The sequence below is a fragment of the Rhopalosiphum maidis genome, chromosome 1 (genome assembly GCF_003676215.2).
Source record: "Rhopalosiphum maidis isolate BTI-1 chromosome 1, ASM367621v3, whole genome shotgun sequence".
In the NCBI taxonomy this organism is placed as follows: Eukaryota; Metazoa; Arthropoda; class Insecta; order Hemiptera; family Aphididae; genus Rhopalosiphum; species Rhopalosiphum maidis.
In genome coordinates, this window is record NC_040877.1 from 24974761 (window position 1) to 24992651 (window position 17891).

A 17891-nucleotide genomic window follows, 5' to 3' on the forward strand; every position below is an offset into this window, starting at 1 on the left:
AGGGAAACAAGTGTATCAGATATTAAAGTATTTTACAATACCTGAGACAATATTTATAAAAATAAATGGCCAAACCGCCAAACCCGCAAGCCACAAGTTATTTACTATCGTCTATCACATGAATATCAGAATAATAAATTAAGAAATGTTTATTGTTATAGATTTACAATAAAATTAATTACTAAATTAATAACCGCGGTCCGCGGGTACACTTGACATAGAGTTACTACTAGCGATAAGTGGTCACGTTATGAACTAAAATTTTCCCGCCAGAATGTTGTACGTACGAAGATGACATTATAAAAGAACTGATAATAATAATAATATGTTATACAGAATACAGATTATAATAGACAATAGTACATAATATTATATTATAGTACTATATAATTAATAATTATAATGTTCGGATTTTAATAGTTTTTATACCTTTCAATTATTTTTTAAATTTCCTAAGTACATAGACACCAGACTGCAAGGAGTGTCAACCACTTTTAGGTCAATCGCAGAGAGTAGCAAACTAGTTTCCACTAACTTATGTAATTTTACTAATTTTGTAGATTTAATATCTTACATATTATGCATTTGTTCTCAATATAACGTGATATAGAAAACGCTAGTAAGACGATCAGTAAGTAAACATTGAAAATATTTGTGTAATATATTCAATGTTTTTGAATGGTGTTTATTATAATAAATTATGCTGTATACAATATACATATCATGTAATAATATTGAATGTTCTTGCTTATAGATCAGTTCACAATGTCATTTAATTGTTTTAACTGCAAGGGATCTCCAAATACTTCGAATGAACAATTTGTTAGGAGTGAACAGAATTTCAATATTTCTACTATGAATAATGATGAAAATCAATCTGACCGTTATGTATTGTTTGGTAATTCGTTTCATAAGGGTAATAGTTTAGTGTATGATATACCTATACTATTTCGAATGGCAAAGTATGTATACAATTAATGTATTGTTACTTCAAACGCTTGACTAATAATTATTACTATTTTCCTGTCTAGAAAACATTTGTTAAGCTTAAGTTCTATTGTGCGAGATCAATATAAAACATTTAGACCTCAAGACCAAAGTAATTGCAAGACAATTAATTTTTCAGATATTAGACAGCAAATTTCTGGATTTCTTTTGTTTTTAAGAGACTGTCTTCAAAGGTAATTTATTTATATTATAAACATTAATATAATTGTAGGAACTTATTTTATTTTTCAGAATAAATGCATGTGAAAGCCATAATTGGTTAATGGAATCTCATGGGAAAAAAATTGAATTAGAACTAAATAATTTATATTCAGCTCTTGGACAGTTTAATAATTTATCTGAAACCATTATACAACATGCACTAACTTCATCTGATTGCACAGTAATTATTTAATTTTAAAGTATATTTTACCTGCTACCTAAATTATTTTAAAATTGTAAAATCCATATAAATACTTTTTTTTTTAAATTGTACTTGTTTATCAAGGTAGAGTTTAGTTTATTTTTATAACATTTGATAAGTAAATGGGTAATAAAAAAAAAACAAACAATTATTTGCTTAATATAGCCAATAAGATTAAAAAATTGTACATTTAATTACTATTATATAGTGATTATTTTAACATACTAGCCGTTAATTATTACTTTATTTTTAAAATATACTTATATTAAAACATACTATATAATTTTTTTTACAAAATAAAAATGTACATAAATAGAATAATAAGTAAATGGTACCGATTATTATCATAGATATCCTATTGACTACATAATGTAAAAAATATTGTCTATTGTTTTATGTCTTATTCATAGATAACAGAGATATTGGCAAGAATTTAGAAATAATTCTAGTATAAAATTTTTAAGAGACTCACTTAAATTACATGTAAATGTATGATGATTCTAATATAAATGGAGGGATTTAAATAAGTATCTATCTTGCATTGTTTCTACGCGTTCAATTTTGATTTATTCTGTTTTTTAACTTATTAATGAATATTAAAATGTATATTTTTCTTCTTGTATTTACAGAATAACATTTATTACCATTTATATCATTGTCATTTGGATGTAAGGTGGTTTCAATTATCTTTGCTTTCAGAATTACCTAAAAGTAAAGATACTTTAAAACATTCTTTACATAATGCTTTGAATGATTTAGTACAGTTAGCCAGAAATCGATTTAAAAAAGTAAGTTGGTTTTATTTTATACTTTTATCATTGATTAAATATATGATAAAGTATAGGTATAAGTATAAATTATACTTAATGCTTTTACTAATCTACATTGTTAATTTATGTTTATTTTGTAGCTAAAACTCCAAGATCTTCATTTCAAAGATGCATTACTTTGTGATTGCACTTATGATTTTTTGACACTCATACAATATTTAATTAATAAACAACAATTATTATACAATTCTGATGTAAGTTCATTAATTCAATAGAATTTAGAAGAATTACAATTTTATTTTATTTTTTATTAGAACTTCTGGCAGTATTTCAATGCAGTTTTTACAAATGTCAATTTAGTTGATTGTGAAGAACTTCTTTTTCGATTATGGCTTTTAAATAGTTTACAACGATCTGACAAATCATCATCAATAGTAAGTTTCATTAATACTATTTTTAAATACCCATTTGTAAATAATTTATAATGATATAAATTAAGTTCATTATAATCATTAGTAAATAATTAATATTTAGAACTAAAGTTCTTCCTTTCATATAACATAATGAAACTAATTATTTTAGAATATAATATTAGATCAAAGTTAAAACGAGTTTTACAAATATTTGTTTTTTTTTTGAAAACTTGTTTTGTTTTGATATAAAGGATATTTTGAGTATACCTGTCTTGAAAAAAATTGGTTTTCATTTAAAAATTGTATTATAATTATGATTTATTTTATATATTTGTTTATCTGTATTTTATTAGTTGTAATTGTTAAACTATAATAATTTGGTTGAACACTAGTAAAAAATGTAGAGAAAAGAATTTTAAGTTTTCATATTACATTATTAACCTTTTAGTGTTTGGAAGTAAACAAAGTGTTTCTTTGTATTGTCGTAAATACAACCAGACTTGAAAATAATAAAATTAACGTTTTAAAAGTGTTAAATAAGTATTTGATTTAAGTTGATATGGTAGGTATAGACGGTATAGTTTTAAAAAAATTAGGTGAGGTAAGAACAGTAACAGAAATACTTTGGGCGAATGAAGTATTTTTAGTGTTGAAGCAGATATTAAAAGAATAAAGCAGAGACAAAAATATAAGAAAAGAATAAAGATTAACAGTTAAAGTAAACATGAAGAATTTGTCAAAAACATTATAAAATTATAATTTTCCAATACATTGTTATTAGGTCTTTCCAATATTTTACTTTATTTTTTAATATTATTGAGTCAATTTATACACATAACAACTTAATACTTAACTTTTGATTATTGTAATTAAATTTAGATTAAAGAGATAAATATAGAACTCTTTATTATTTTTAACTAGGACTTAAAAGATGGTGGTTTAGTATCCATTCTTAAAGAATTTCTTAATAATGAGCCTAATGAAGTTCAATTGAAATTATCTATATGTTTATTGGAAAATATTGTAATATCGTCGTTAATTACTGAACCAGTAATTGTGTTATGGGAATATTTTCATAAAAGACTGAATTCCACATTTTATTCATCCGATATGAAGATTCAGAATATTGCTTGTATCAGGTAATAAAAGAATATTTTATGTATAGCAATGGTTTTGAACCCGTAAGTCACAGCTCCTCAGTCACAGGGTTGTCAGTTATTATCAAGGGAGCTACATCCCCAATAGGAACTGAAAATAAAATTGTTAAAAAAAATGTTATTATTATCATTATTCATATGATAGCCATATACAAGGCATATCCAGAAAGTAAGTGTACTGAGGCTCTCATGACCGCAGGAAATATTTTTTTACTATGTTCGCTACACTGCTGTATAGCTTTACTCCTCTCGTTTATAACAAGACCATCACAAGTTCAGTACGTTGAAAACTGTGGTCACAAGAATTTTTTTTGTGAAACATGTCGATTGAGTTTGCCGCCAAGTGCGAAATCCGCGCCCTCATTTATTACCTCTATGGAACGCTATAAACTGGAGGGTGATAATTTTCTCAAGTCTATTGTTACTGGAGATGAAACTTGGGTTGCACACTATATGCCTGAAACCAAGAGACAGTCCACTAATGTTCACCCTCAAGCCTGCTGCACGACAACTCCAGACCCCACACAGCCAATGTCGTGAAACAATTTTTGGGCTCATTTAGATGAGATGTTTTGAACCGCCCTTCGAATTCCCCGACCTGGCGCCTTCAGATTACCATTTGTTCACTTCCCTGAAGAAGCACACGGGTGGAAAAAAATTGTTTACTGACGAGGAGGTGAAGGGGCGGTCGAGAAGTAGACAAAGGAGGTGGCGGCAGACTCGATCGACATTATTCACAAGAAAAATTCTTGTGACCACAGTTTTCAACGTACTGAACTTGTTATAGTCTTGTTATAAAGAAGAGGAGTAAAGCTATACAGAAGTGTAGCGAACATAGTAAAAATATATTCCCTGCGATTGTGAGAGCCTCAGTGCACTTACTTTCTGGATATGTCTCGTATTTAATTTTATAATCAAAAGGAGCTGTGGGCTTAAAAATGTTGAAAACCACTGATATATAAATTTAATATATATTTATTAAATAAATAAAAAAGTATTTATTGTCATATAATATGTATTGGTATTTTAGTAAAAATGGTTCTGAACTTCTCATTCAAATGAACAATCTATTTTCTGCTCAAGAAACTGAATTATTATCTAATTATAATAGTTTTCAATTATTTCAAAGATTACTTGGTATGTAACTACCCTTTATTAGTAGTTAAAATATTTAACTTATACTATTAAATATTTATATATTTTTTAAACAAATAACTTACTATATTAATTTTAATTCACTTTATTCATTCCAAATGAAATACGTATATATTTATATTGCAAAAATATTCTATTAGGTACTAGCAACTTTTATTTGCATTATTTTATTAATATAATCTAAAAAATACCATAATTAATAGAACTAAATGAATTACTTATATTTTATTATGGAAATTAAAATTGTTACATTTTGTTACTCTAGCTGGTCTAGGATCTCCCATCCATGTACTCCTTATAACTCTAGCTATCTGCGATATCACACACATTATTTTTACAGTCCACTTATTTTCTTCCAATGTGAAAGCTTTCTTGCTTTAATTAATTCTTTAAATATCTCAGCTAACTTTCAATCCATCCTTTACTATAACACTTTTTCATTTATCCTATACTTAATTATTCCACAAATATGGATTTAAAATCTATAAACTAAGTTTTTTCCTAATTTAAATAATAGATCATTTAGTATTAATTTAATGATGTATATTTCTAAATTGTAATTTTCAAAACCAATTAATGGTTTTATATTAAGTTTATTAAAGAAAAAAAATTATTTTTCATTAAATAATATTAAATCAGGTCTTCACTTACAAAACATTAAATACAACTCAAAAGATTGGAATCAAATAAAAGGTAGAATATTTTCAAAGTTCTCACCGAGTAAAGTTATGTCATTTAATGATGTTGGATTTTATAATTTTACAACATTGTTCTTGACGTTGTCAATTATGTCAGATGATACATCACAAATAGTAAGTAAAAAATAAAATTATTCAAATATATTTTTCAATTTTATTCTTTTTATATTTTAGGCACTTAAATATCAACATCTTATAAACTTGATTTCTGAACAAAAATTGGACCCTAATACTAGAGCAACATATTGGAAAGGCACTGTGGCTTTTTTAATATTGCATTCACAACGAAACACTTCAATGACTGCATATGGAATTGCACTCTCAGATACATTAAATACCACATCTCAAGAACACATTACTGTTTATTTAGATGGTCTTAAAGAAGTATTTATATTCAGTGAATCTTTAACTTATGGACAACATACTCTTATTGGTAAATTTAAAATTAATAAATATAGTACATTAACTTATGATTTCACTTAATTTAACATTTTTTCTGAAGGTTCTTGGTTTGAAAATTATCTTAGTACAATAAAACCATTGGATAGCAATGAAATTCTGCAAACAGTTTTACTTATATTGGAGAAACTAAAAAAAGTAGGAAATGATCAATCCATGCCTTTCTCACGTGGTAATATTATATTTTAACTATAATTATTTAAAATAAAATTATAATGTTGTAATGTATAATATCTGTTTCATATTATACAAATTATATATACATATACATAATAAACAGTTTAATTTTTAAAGATAAAAAACATAGACCTGTTAACTATGTTAATAGGTCTATGGATATAAAGGTAACATGAAATATTTCAGTTCGGTGAACAAGGATTGATATGGAGTTTCCGGGAGAAAATAGGGAATACAGAAATACAAATTTTTGATAATTTTCAAATTTGTAGTTCTCTAAATGTGCACATGGGCAATATGACATATGTAACTTAAATAACAACAAATTATATTATAATTTAAATCAAAAAGTGAAAAAAAAAATATTCAGAATCACATGGAAATTTGTAAAATCATAGGTTGAACATTGTTGAACAACTCAATGGTTTAAATTAAAACATTAGCTTGTTATAATTTAGTTGATTTTGGTTTAAGGCCATGGTCAATAAATTAAAATTACTTAAAAAAATTTTATTCGTCTGAATTTGGTATTGAAAACTTCTGTTGCTATTTAAAAACAATACAAGTTGTATTTTGCATGCACTTATTTAAAAAATTACAAATATGAAAACCATCAAAAATTGTACATTTTTGTATTTCTTATTTCTTTTCCCACATCATTCTGAGGTCGCTGGACTCAAATATTTCATGTTACTTTCAAAAGGAAACATACTGTATATATCATTAGAAGACTCATACCTGTAAGAGTTGTTCCTGTTGTACAAACGTTCGACATGTGAAATTTTCATTCAGTGAACCAATGGTATTCTTGTTGTATGCGGTTCATCACACATTTCTACATATTATTTGCGATCTACGTCTACCATGCATGTGGTATTTTATGCTTAATTAAAATATGAATAAATATATAAATGTAGAATTAAAGCATATCTAATAATACACAATCATGATAACAATTCAATAATAGATGTCACAATCTAATCCTAAATTAAAAAAAAAAACATGTATACTAAGTACCTTAATAATTATCAAAAATGATTTATTACATTATGTATACTCTATTCGGAATGAGATCGTATGTCGGTGGCCAACTTGTGCGCATGGGCGTGGCATTACTACACAGCAGGCCTGCAGATAGTTGACTTGGTAGGGTGGACAAACGGGTGTTGTCTGACTGCCACTCGACGAAAACTGGTTGCCGCCGAGGTACGATCTCATTCCGAATAGAGTATAGGTATAAAAAATTTAAAAAATACTAAAATACTATTATTTAATATTTTTATTATTTACATTAAGTAAAATTTAATTTATATATCTTGAAAAACATTCAATGTGTTGTAGCATAAACTAAATTGCAACTGATTATCATATACTTTAATGATCAAAATCACAATTGTGGTAGACCCAGATTTTATTATTATATTATATTATTAATATAGAAGTTGAGTTACATCAGATAAAGCTCAATTAACATCACCATCAAATCATTGGAATTTACCATAGATAGTGGTAGACTGCGTACAACAAGAATACCAAACAAATTTTATGTGTTGAGCTTAAATATTAAATGTAATGACATATTATTAAACCTAAAGGTATGAACATTATCTCTGATCTCTCGTCTGGCTTTTATAATTTTTTAATTTTTAAGTGAATGAAAATGAACATATTTAAATATTAATATTTCACATATTCACATCAATGTAAAAAATACAAAAATAAATAATTTTTAATGTTCAAACTTTCAAAGAAATACTTATAGAAATATAATGTTAGACAGTACTATCTATAATTTATTTTGCCACTATTTTTTTTACATTTTTTATTTATTTGTGAACCCAACATATCTTTTACTTTTTTAATGGCCATATTTATTTATGTTTTTATTTAATATTTTATTTATCAAATACAATTAAGTATGATTACTAACTTGAAAACTCTTGGTGCTAAGGTAATAACTATTTCAAATTTAAATAAATAACATGTTAATTATGAATACAAAGGTTAAAAAAAAAAAATTTTAAAAACCAATGACTAGATTTATATTATGTTTCCAAAATAATATCTTCATTTTTTCTATTTTGTAGAAAATGAAATATTTATACTCTATAACTCATTATATACTTACTTATTGCCGTTCATAAAGAAGTCGTGTTTATCAGCTGACTGTGATACAATTATAGCAGATATTGCTGCAGCGTTTACAATTATTTCATCTATACCAGCATTTTCTGACACAAAAGTGATGTTATTCAATTTTTTTGTTGTAAATCAAGCAATTAATATAAAGTAAATTTTATTTAATTGAAAACATGTTTTTATATCTCTGTTTAAGTATACATTTGTAAATTTTCAGATTGCTTAATCGATATTTATCCTCTGTTATTAAAGAAAATGTCATTGCTAATATTCATGGATTCAACAGTTTAGCTCTAATTAAAGTTAGTACAAATCACTTGCATTAATTTTAACTTATTTATTTTTAGTTATTACCAGTGCATTTTTAGGGGATGGGCCTGTAGTAGGCCAGTGCCCATCTACATTTTTATATAAGTACTAGACTAGTATAAGTTCGATGCTCAATGAAAAATGAAGATATGATTTATAGTTAGAAAAAAAATTAGTTTTGATTAGATTAGATATTTCAATAAAAATGAAAGATTTATTATATATAAAATTAAAGAATATTTAAAGAGTTTATGTTTTAATAAAAGGTAAGCTACCATTTATTATAAAAATATAAAAATTAGTCATTTAGAATAAAAATACTAAAACTTAAATAGATCAAATTATTATATGAGGAGGGAATAAAACTATTCTGAACTTAACTTTTGTGGCCCATCCACAAAAAAAAGTTATGGACACACCACTGGTTATTACTATTTGTTACTTATCACTCATATTATATTACCATACCATAACATTTTTTGTATTTTTTTTTTTTTTAATTTGACCTGTATTTATATTATTTAGGCATGGTTACATAGTTCTATGTTAATCACAAACTGGACATTTAATGAAACAATGACCATTACTCAATTTGTTTCAAATATTAGCGAAATTAAAGAACTAATTACAAGCTCTGGAAATGATTTAGAAACAAGTGTGGATCCATTTATCACATTTTTAGATTCATTAAGCATAAAGTATCATCATAGCCAAGTAAATTAAAAAATACATTTTATTTATTTTATCTTAGGAAAAAAATAAATACAAGTTGTTCATAAATTATTATTGGTTAAATTCCAAATGTATTATAATTATATTTAATATTTAAATATTACTACTGATATTTTTTTAATAAATATTTAATATATGTATATAAACTATAAATAATTATGTATAATTTACTATGTTCTATAATTTCTAGGATTTAAAATTACGTCAAAAAATGAGTGAAAAAGTGTCAGACTATTTTTACAGTATCAAAATTTGGGTGAATATTTTAATAAAGCAACAAAAACAAAATGACGAGATATACAGGTTATACATGGTCATTGGTTATATGTTTGAAAAAATTTCACCATTAATTTATGTTAAAGTAGGAATAATTTTATTTTTGCCTGTTAATATAAGAATTTAGAAAAATTTATTTATTTTTTAGGGTAAACCAAACACTATTCTACAAGAGTTATTGGATTCTATGCTCTTGGGTATTAGCTCGAGAAGTCCCAATTCCAAGACACATCCAAGTGTTTTAACTGCCCTACTATCTTGTTTACATCGTTACTTTATAGGATTATTTCGCCTTAGTTAGTATAATAGCTGTTGTAACAGATTTATTTATAAGGCAGCAATGCCTAATTATGTATTTTAAGAATTGTTGGTGATTTATTGTGTTTTATTATTTGTAATTGTAGATCCAAAAACAGATATGTATATTGCTCGTTGTCTCCGTGAGTTGATTTCATTATATTTACCAAAGATTTTGGTTGGAATCAAATCGTCAGATGAGTTGCCATTATTAAAATTCTTTGAAGAAAAACCAGACAACGAAATTCCTGAACGTGCCTTATTTTTAGAATTACTTGTATCAACATTTTTAAATAAACGTCAGCGAACACCAGACAGTAGTGTTGCACAAGTATATATTATATAGGTACCACAAGTTTAACTATATTTTATTTACAGTTTTTTACTTTTAGGTTTTAGATTATATAAATAACATCATAAAAATAAACCGTAACAATAAATTAGTGATTTTATCAATTATTCAACATTCATTAATGCGCATTTGTTCAGTATCAATATTCTGCGAAGAAACTAATATTTGTAAAAGAATCACCAATGAAATTATCAATACATTTATTAATTTAAGTGTATCACCACAATCTAATGAAGAAATCAAGTATACATAATTTATTATTAATTTTTGTTACTCATGTCCAATTATTAATTGTTGATAAATTTGTTTAGAAATGAAGTCATGTCATCATTGAATACTTTTTGCGAAGAACACTTGGCATTTTCTTCAAAATTAGTCTTTGAATTTTTTAATCATGTGATAACTATTTCGCCAGATTTTGTTACTTGTTTTCTACCCAAACTTGTAGCACACATAGAAAAAGTTGAATGGAAAAGAGGCATCGGCTCAGATTATACCCTTAGGTAGTGTCTATTTTTTTAAATCTTAATATCTAATAATATGATGTATAATACTATATTAACTTAAGCAAACAAAGTGCATTCATTCAAAATTATTTTTTTCTGTTTTAGTAAAAAGTTGTAAATGTATAGAGAACATTTGTAAGGGTAGACATTTTAGATTGTCTAAAATCAATTTAATATTCATCAAAATGAAATTTTTATTTTAATAACCTATCTTTATTCTCAAAAATCATAAAAAAAATTGACCCATAAAATGCATTTTTACTGTTGCACATGATCTATAAGATAATATTGTGTAAACATTCTCATAATAACTTAACTCCACTAAAAATTATTATTTTATTGTTTTCAGGAAAGGATTGGAAAAAATTCAAATAAAACTTGGAAAAATATGAAATAAACAATTGTTTCTTTTTTTTATATTATTAAATATGATCAATTTATAAATACAGAAGTATTTATTTAAATATTTTTCCTTGGTTGAAAGGTCTGCCATCCTTGTCCTTGGCTGTCCATGCAAAATACTCGCTAACCAACTTCTTAGTTTCTTCAGTGTTGGCATCTAGTTTCTTCCATGTATAGACATCATAATCGACTTTCCAATCATTGCTCAACTACAAAACAATATAAATAATTTTATAAAATAAGTAAAAAAAAATAAAATAATTTATATTTACTTCAAATGCAAGATCGTGTCCTCGCCAAATCCAAACTCCAGAAATGGTGCTATCGCCTTCTGAACCGAAAAGACATACAGATGCAAAAGCTTGCTTTCTCATCTTATCCAATCGCTGGTACATTCCTAAAAAAATAATTTATTCTAATGAAAAAAAAAATTAAACTAAAACATTTATTAGTACACAGTTCCGAATTAAACTAGTTAATATTTTATTTTTAATTAAAAAAATATGAAACCAAAAGATATCTATAGTTTGAAAATTTATAAAATTGTATTAATAGCGAATAATTACAATCTACATAAATCTATTTTATTATTGATACAACAATAAACGCACAAATAAATATAAATGTCAATGACATAAAATACCAATTTACAAGATCAAAATTTATTTAATTTTGAACATGGATTCTCATTGGTTGTGTTACTATTGAACTAAAGTCCTCAGTTAACTATGAGATTACAATCTTAAAGGACGAGAGTGGTCACCATTTTACAAACGTATAAAAGTAAAAACCATTTCATGCAGACAAGGACTAATCAAGTTAATTAAGCAACCAAATTTTTACAATAAAAATAGGAGATTTTGGTTTGGGCATTAATGTATTTATTTTTTCAATATCAGAACTACAAAAGAAATTATTCAAGTTTAAAAAAACAGAAAAATGATTGGAATTTAAAAATATAATATGAGATAACTTTTTTTCTATTAGTGATATCAAAAACTAAATATCGTTCAGTAGAACCAATTTTGTATGTTTAGTATAAATATTAGAGTAAAATAACCTACTATCAAACTAAAAAGTAAGAACATTATCAGCAAGATATAAGTATGTAAAATATTAATATTTAAAAATGCTCATAATACACTTAAAAATTTAAGGGTTGTAAAAAACAGAGAAAACAATATAGATAATTTTCTTATCTTAAAGTTTGATAATAGGTCATTACACTCTAATATTTAAGTTAAACACACAATATTGATTTTACTGAATGAAAACTTTTTATATTGTAAAACGGAGATAGTACACATGGGTGAGGTGACTTTTTAATATGCTTATGTACAAACTTACCAGAGATCAGATTACAACTCATGAAGACTTTCTGTAGTTCACTATTGTATTTGTATTCACCAAACCAAATTGAATAATTTTCCTTATCAAAGTGGTCCCAGAAGTAAGCAATAGATTTAGATTCTTCTTCGTTACTATAAACTCGCTTGAACTCATCCATATTGAATGTTCTAATTTAAATACACCAAATTAACTTTAAGCAATTAAGTATATACTTATACACTTACCCTTTAGGTAAAGCATCAAAAGGATTGCTGGATTTGGGTTCAGCAGCTAAGATGAGCTCAGCTGCATCAGGTTCTTCTTCTTGAACCTCTACTTTAGGTGCTGCTTTTTTAGGTTCAGCTGCCTTTTTAGTTACTTTTTCTTTTTTAGCCTGAGACTTCTTTTCTCCTGATCCACCTTGGAAATCTGAGTAAGTCTTTTGGTTGAATTCAGCAGTCTTTTGACAGTACTCAAACTTTCCAATGACTTTAACAACTTTAGGTTGGTTAACAATGGTATCAAACCATCTGTTCACATTGGTGAATGGCTTTCTAAAAATATATATAAATACATTTATAAATAAAAAAAAACTATAGACTACTTAAGAAAAATGGTCAAGTATAACATTGTATAAATTAAAAAGTTAAATATTGATTTGTTGATTACATAGGCCCGTCTGATAAGTGATTACAAATTATCAAATCAATACTTTGTAACACATTAATGTACCTCGTTTTGTTACGAACTTAACTAATTTAAATTGAAAAGTTCGCCTTTGATTGAGGATGTAAATAATTAAATTTAACAATTAAAAATTTATTTACTTGAATTCAGGATTTACAACATGCTGATACAATTGTAGTAATGAACAGGCTACAGCTATATCGGCCAATGTAATACGTTCGCCAACCAAGTATGTTTTTGTCAAAAGATGATTATTCAAGTACTCCAAAATTCCTTTGACATCTTCAATAGCTCTATCAACAGACTAAAAATAAATTATAATTATATTTTTGAAAAGCAAAATTAAGTTATAAAATATTTATATATATCAACATTACCGATTTATTAAATTGGGCAATACTAAGAGAGGGGTACACCCAAGCATAAGAAGCTGGTAAAATTTCATTATCAGCATAACTGGTGAATTGTTGTACAAGGGCTTTTTCATATGGAGTAGATCCTTTGAGTTGCTCGCTGGATACTAAATTATATATTAAATAATTTAATTAGTATAACAAACAATATTAATACTTAAATATAATCATTAATTATAGTAAATATATACAAATTTGAGCATAGCAGTACACATTTTAATGAGATATTCTATCTCAAATATTAAACACCACCATACTAATAGATTTAACTGCTATAGGTATAACAAAAGGAATAAATAATAGTTTTAAAATGTCCATTGAATCTTTTTAAAATTAAGTATGTTATCATTAGTTGTTACAGCCCCAATGCCTATTTTTTATATAAGGAATCTAGTGTTTTGTGACACAGTCACTTACTAACCAAAATAGGCGATGGCATTGCTTTCGGTCAGATATTCCTTCTTGTTGGATTCAAATGCCGGTACCTGGAAAAACAGAAAACGTATTATAATTTCTATCGGTTCATAGATCGCACCGACGACGACGGATTTCAAAAGGTTAGTGGATAAGCGGGGGGGGGTTGAGATGGGAAAATACCGGCTGGCCGTCGTTCGGCGTGTATTTAATTTAATTCAGTCACCTTTCCTTGGGGGAACTTCTTGAGGAAGTCCTCCTGTTTGTTGGTGACGCCGAATTCGAATGCCGGGTCGACTTTGACATCGGCTCCGCTGTACTGAGCCGCTATGAGCACCTTGTACGCTCGGAAGTTGTTCAAATACGTGTACAGGGTCTGAAAAACAACAGGATGACTGCGTTGCCAACGAGATGGCCGGGATAAGCCCGGATACGGAACGTGCACTTACGCCTGACGCCATTTTTCCGCTTGCGATTGTACGTGTCTCTGTGTAGAAATTATGACGTGAGCGTAACGTTCACGGCGGCCGTTCGGTGATAAAAGAAAGAAAGCAAAGAAACGTAATTCTGTCGGCGGACGAAGTGGAGGCGCGGTGAAGCGGAGAGTAGAGACGTGGAGTACCGATGACAAGTAGTACGCGTCCGACGGTAGATGGCAGTGCATGACACGCGCACGTCCGAGAGAGAAAATGATCGGCTGGTGGGAGGTGCTTACGACGCGTTATCATCGTCGCCGGCCAGCATTGCCGACCGCCGTCGATCGACGGAGGCGAGACCGCAAGCTGGCCCGAAGTCGTTTCAGCTGTTTTCACATGTTATCAAAATCGATAGTTTTGTTGCTCGGTGCAATCTCTGCGTATATATCGTTATATATTACGTATAGGTAGGTAGGACGAGGTCGGTGGTGCTAGGCTCTCTCCCCGGGGCCCACAGTGGTAAGCGACGAAAAATAAAAGCTCTCTCTCCCTACCTCACGCACACACACACACACACACACGCGTACGTTCGTATATACTATTTAGTATTACTGTATTACGCGCGCGCGCTCTCTAACATACACATACACACACACACACATACATTCACATACGACGTTCATACCCGACCAAAACGGACCAACTCGTACCGAAGTCCGTGATCGTTTCATATTTCGACGACTAGGCCACACACTATTGCTGTCTACTACAGCTCTATTAGAAATTAATATCCCTGCAGTATTTCACCGTCGAACATGGTACGTAATGATTGTGCTTGGCTAGCAGACGATAAACTAATCCTGTGCCCTGTAATGTTTTCTAGGGTAACGAAAACTCGCTGCCGATGGAGCTGTGCTCAAACTGTAAGTGCCTATCAGCACTGACATGCAACCGTTAGTGTGTAAGACTAAAATTTGTTGTGTTTTTATTATTGATAGTCGATGCCGATGAGATCAGACGTTTGGGCAAACGGTTTCGCAAACTCGATCTGGACAACTCCGGTGCTTTGAGTCTAGACGAGTTCCTATCACTACCCGAGCTTCAACAAAACCCGCTTGTTCAAAGAGTTATAGACATATTCGACGAAGATGGCAATGGTGAAGTGGACTTCAAAGGTAATGGTTACGCCTAGATGGATCCTGGTATAACCGTCTCAGCCTAGGTACATTGCTAACAGTTTATATTTTTTCATAGAGTTTATTCAAGGAGTGTCTCAATTCAGTGTTAAGGGAGACAAAGAATCAAAGTTGCGGTTTGCGTTTCGAATCTATGATATGGATAACGATGGCTACATATCAAATGGTGAATTATTTCAAGTAAGTATCTAATAATTTACATCAGTTTTTTCCATTTGTGTAGAACTAGGTTTTTCTCAGTCCATTAAAAGTTCTCATTCATTTTAATAATTATCTTACTATGTCCATAAATTTTATTTTAAGGTTTTGAAAATGATGGTAGGAAATAATTTAAAAGATACTCAGCTTCAGCAAATTGTTGACAAAACTATATTGTTCGCGGATAAAGATGAAGATGGCAAGATTAATTTTGAAGAGTTTTGCTCTGTCGTTGGCAATACAGATATACACAAAAAGATGGTTGTTGATGTTTAAATTGTAAGTTTTATTCAACTTCAATTAATGTTAACAGTAAAAAAAAAACAATTCACGTTTATATACATATATATATATATATATATATATTGTCTCATCTCCCTATAAATTTTTTTTTAGTAATCTTCCGGCATTGTGATACATTATTAATCTTGGTTACTGAAAATTTGTTCTCACAATTGCTTTTTTCTTTATACTAAGCACTGTTTTTCTTCCTTCTAAATCATGTATAATACATACAATCAAAAATACAAATATACATATTTTATATTTATATATATATAAACAATAAACATACACATGTCACTGCATACATATAATGTATTATACAAATAAATAATTATTGTTATATTCTTAATTAGTTTTATCAAGTCTATGTATTAATTTTTTTTTTCTAACGAGAAAGAGTTGTAAATTAAAAGTTATACTATTGAATAACTCTGTTCTGATAAATTCTTATCAACAGAATAATTCATAAAATCTCTATGTATAATTATTAATTACTATTTCAGTTGGCACTGAACAATGAAAGAAAACCTTAAGAATTAAAGTTTTTCAATATTTATTTTTTTTTTTTTGTTATGTTGATCTTTGTACTATATTTATTACTATTATTTTATTTATAAATGTTTAATGAAAAAATAAATGAGAATAAATTTATTTTTTTCTAACTACTAGAAATTTGATTTGGTATAATATTTTATTGAAGATATTTCAACTTTTTTAAAAAAAATCTTTTAATAAAAAATTAATGTAATTATTTAAAATGATGCCAAGTAGTAAAATTTAATTGGATAACATTTATTAATCAAATTCCTAAAACCAAAATAGTTAAACTTAAATATTTTGTTTTAATATTATTAACATTAAAGTGTGAGTGCCAATAGTATTCAAACAAAAATAAAAATGAACAGCCTTACAGTCTAGTCAAGCGTTTGAATTTTTCAGATTTAATGCACATCATTAATTTTTTAGTTAATTCACTTTTTACAAGCATAATTTAAATTATGATAGATACACAATGCATAATATACCAAATGTTATCATTGGATGACCATAATTAATATAAATTTTTATTTTAAAGCTATTTTGATTTATAAAATAACATATTTATATAATATATACAGACAGTCAGTACCTATCTATATCATATTTATTCTACAATAAAAGTATAAAAAACAATTTGTAGACCTGTTAAAATTTTTGTCATATTTTTTTTTTTACTTTAAATTAAAATGTTTAATATTATAATTTAAAAAAAATTTTGATTATACTTATTTATTGTTTATATATTTATATTTAACTTACACTGTTACCTTTGAAGTATAGTTAGTACTTGTATATTAAAATAATTAAAAATCTTGGTATCTATAAATAAATGAGACTTCTACGTTCATATTCTGTATTACTTAGTAAATTAATTTTTTTTTTTTGTCAAATTGAATACAATATACTTGTCTTAACATATTCGTTTTTTATTTTTATTATCTTTAATAAATGTATATCATTTATTAATTATTATGTAGATAAATCCCTAATTTATATCTAAAATAAATTATCTATTGTCTGTATTTTTGTTTATTTATTAATTTTTAAACAAAAAAATGTCTATATGTAATATAGATGTACAATTCAATTGACTTACATTTTTCCATAATTATTTAGCAAAATATTATGTTTGACAATAAAATTTAAATCTTTACATATGA

The 17891-nt window shown here is 27.2% G+C and overlaps 3 protein-coding genes across 4 annotated transcripts; 2 read left to right on the forward strand and 1 right to left on the reverse strand.

The window, feature by feature from the left end:
* Window positions 1–357: 357 nt before the first annotated feature.
* LOC113556568 (protein MMS22-like) lies at window positions 358–11258 on the forward strand. The gene is made up of 21 exons (XM_026961601.1): window positions 358–631; window positions 755–962; window positions 1032–1181; window positions 1240–1390; window positions 2041–2199; window positions 2322–2435; window positions 2496–2615; window positions 3516–3733; window positions 4782–4888; window positions 5546–5718; window positions 5779–6037; window positions 6107–6235; window positions 8328–8529; window positions 8597–8681; window positions 9214–9402; window positions 9611–9781; window positions 9845–9992; window positions 10101–10324; window positions 10386–10588; window positions 10657–10848; window positions 11201–11258. The coding sequence occupies exons 2-21, from the start codon at window positions 766–768 to the stop codon at window positions 11241–11243; spliced, it is 3234 nt and encodes a 1077-aa protein (XP_026817402.1). The 5' UTR covers window positions 358–631; window positions 755–765; the 3' UTR covers window positions 11244–11258.
* On the reverse strand, window positions 11246–14706 carry LOC113556576 (elongation factor 1-gamma). The gene is made up of 9 exons (XM_026961613.1): window positions 14546–14706; window positions 14323–14472; window positions 14104–14167; window positions 13647–13789; window positions 13410–13573; window positions 12828–13136; window positions 12601–12770; window positions 11526–11650; window positions 11246–11462 (listed from the first exon to the last, which is right to left on the reverse strand). The coding sequence occupies exons 1-9, from the start codon at window positions 14555–14557 to the stop codon at window positions 11307–11309; spliced, it is 1293 nt and encodes a 430-aa protein (XP_026817414.1). The 5' UTR covers window positions 14558–14706; the 3' UTR covers window positions 11246–11306.
* A 299-nt stretch (window positions 14707–15005) lies between these two features.
* On the forward strand, window positions 15006–16807 carry LOC113548709 (calcineurin subunit B type 2). Of its 2 annotated transcripts, XM_026949729.1 has the most exons (6): window positions 15006–15330; window positions 15396–15435; window positions 15511–15687; window positions 15767–15888; window positions 16012–16185; window positions 16695–16807. In XM_026949729.1, the coding sequence occupies exons 1-5, from the start codon at window positions 15328–15330 to the stop codon at window positions 16180–16182; spliced, it is 513 nt and encodes a 170-aa protein (XP_026805530.1). In that variant the 5' UTR covers window positions 15006–15327; the 3' UTR covers window positions 16183–16185; window positions 16695–16807. The 2 variants fall into 2 exon arrangements, with proteins under 2 accessions (XP_026805530.1, XP_026805529.1); XM_026949728.1 differs by lacking the exon at window positions 16695–16807 and having other exon boundaries at window positions 16012–16230.
* The last annotated feature ends 1084 nt before the right edge of the window (window positions 16808–17891 follow it).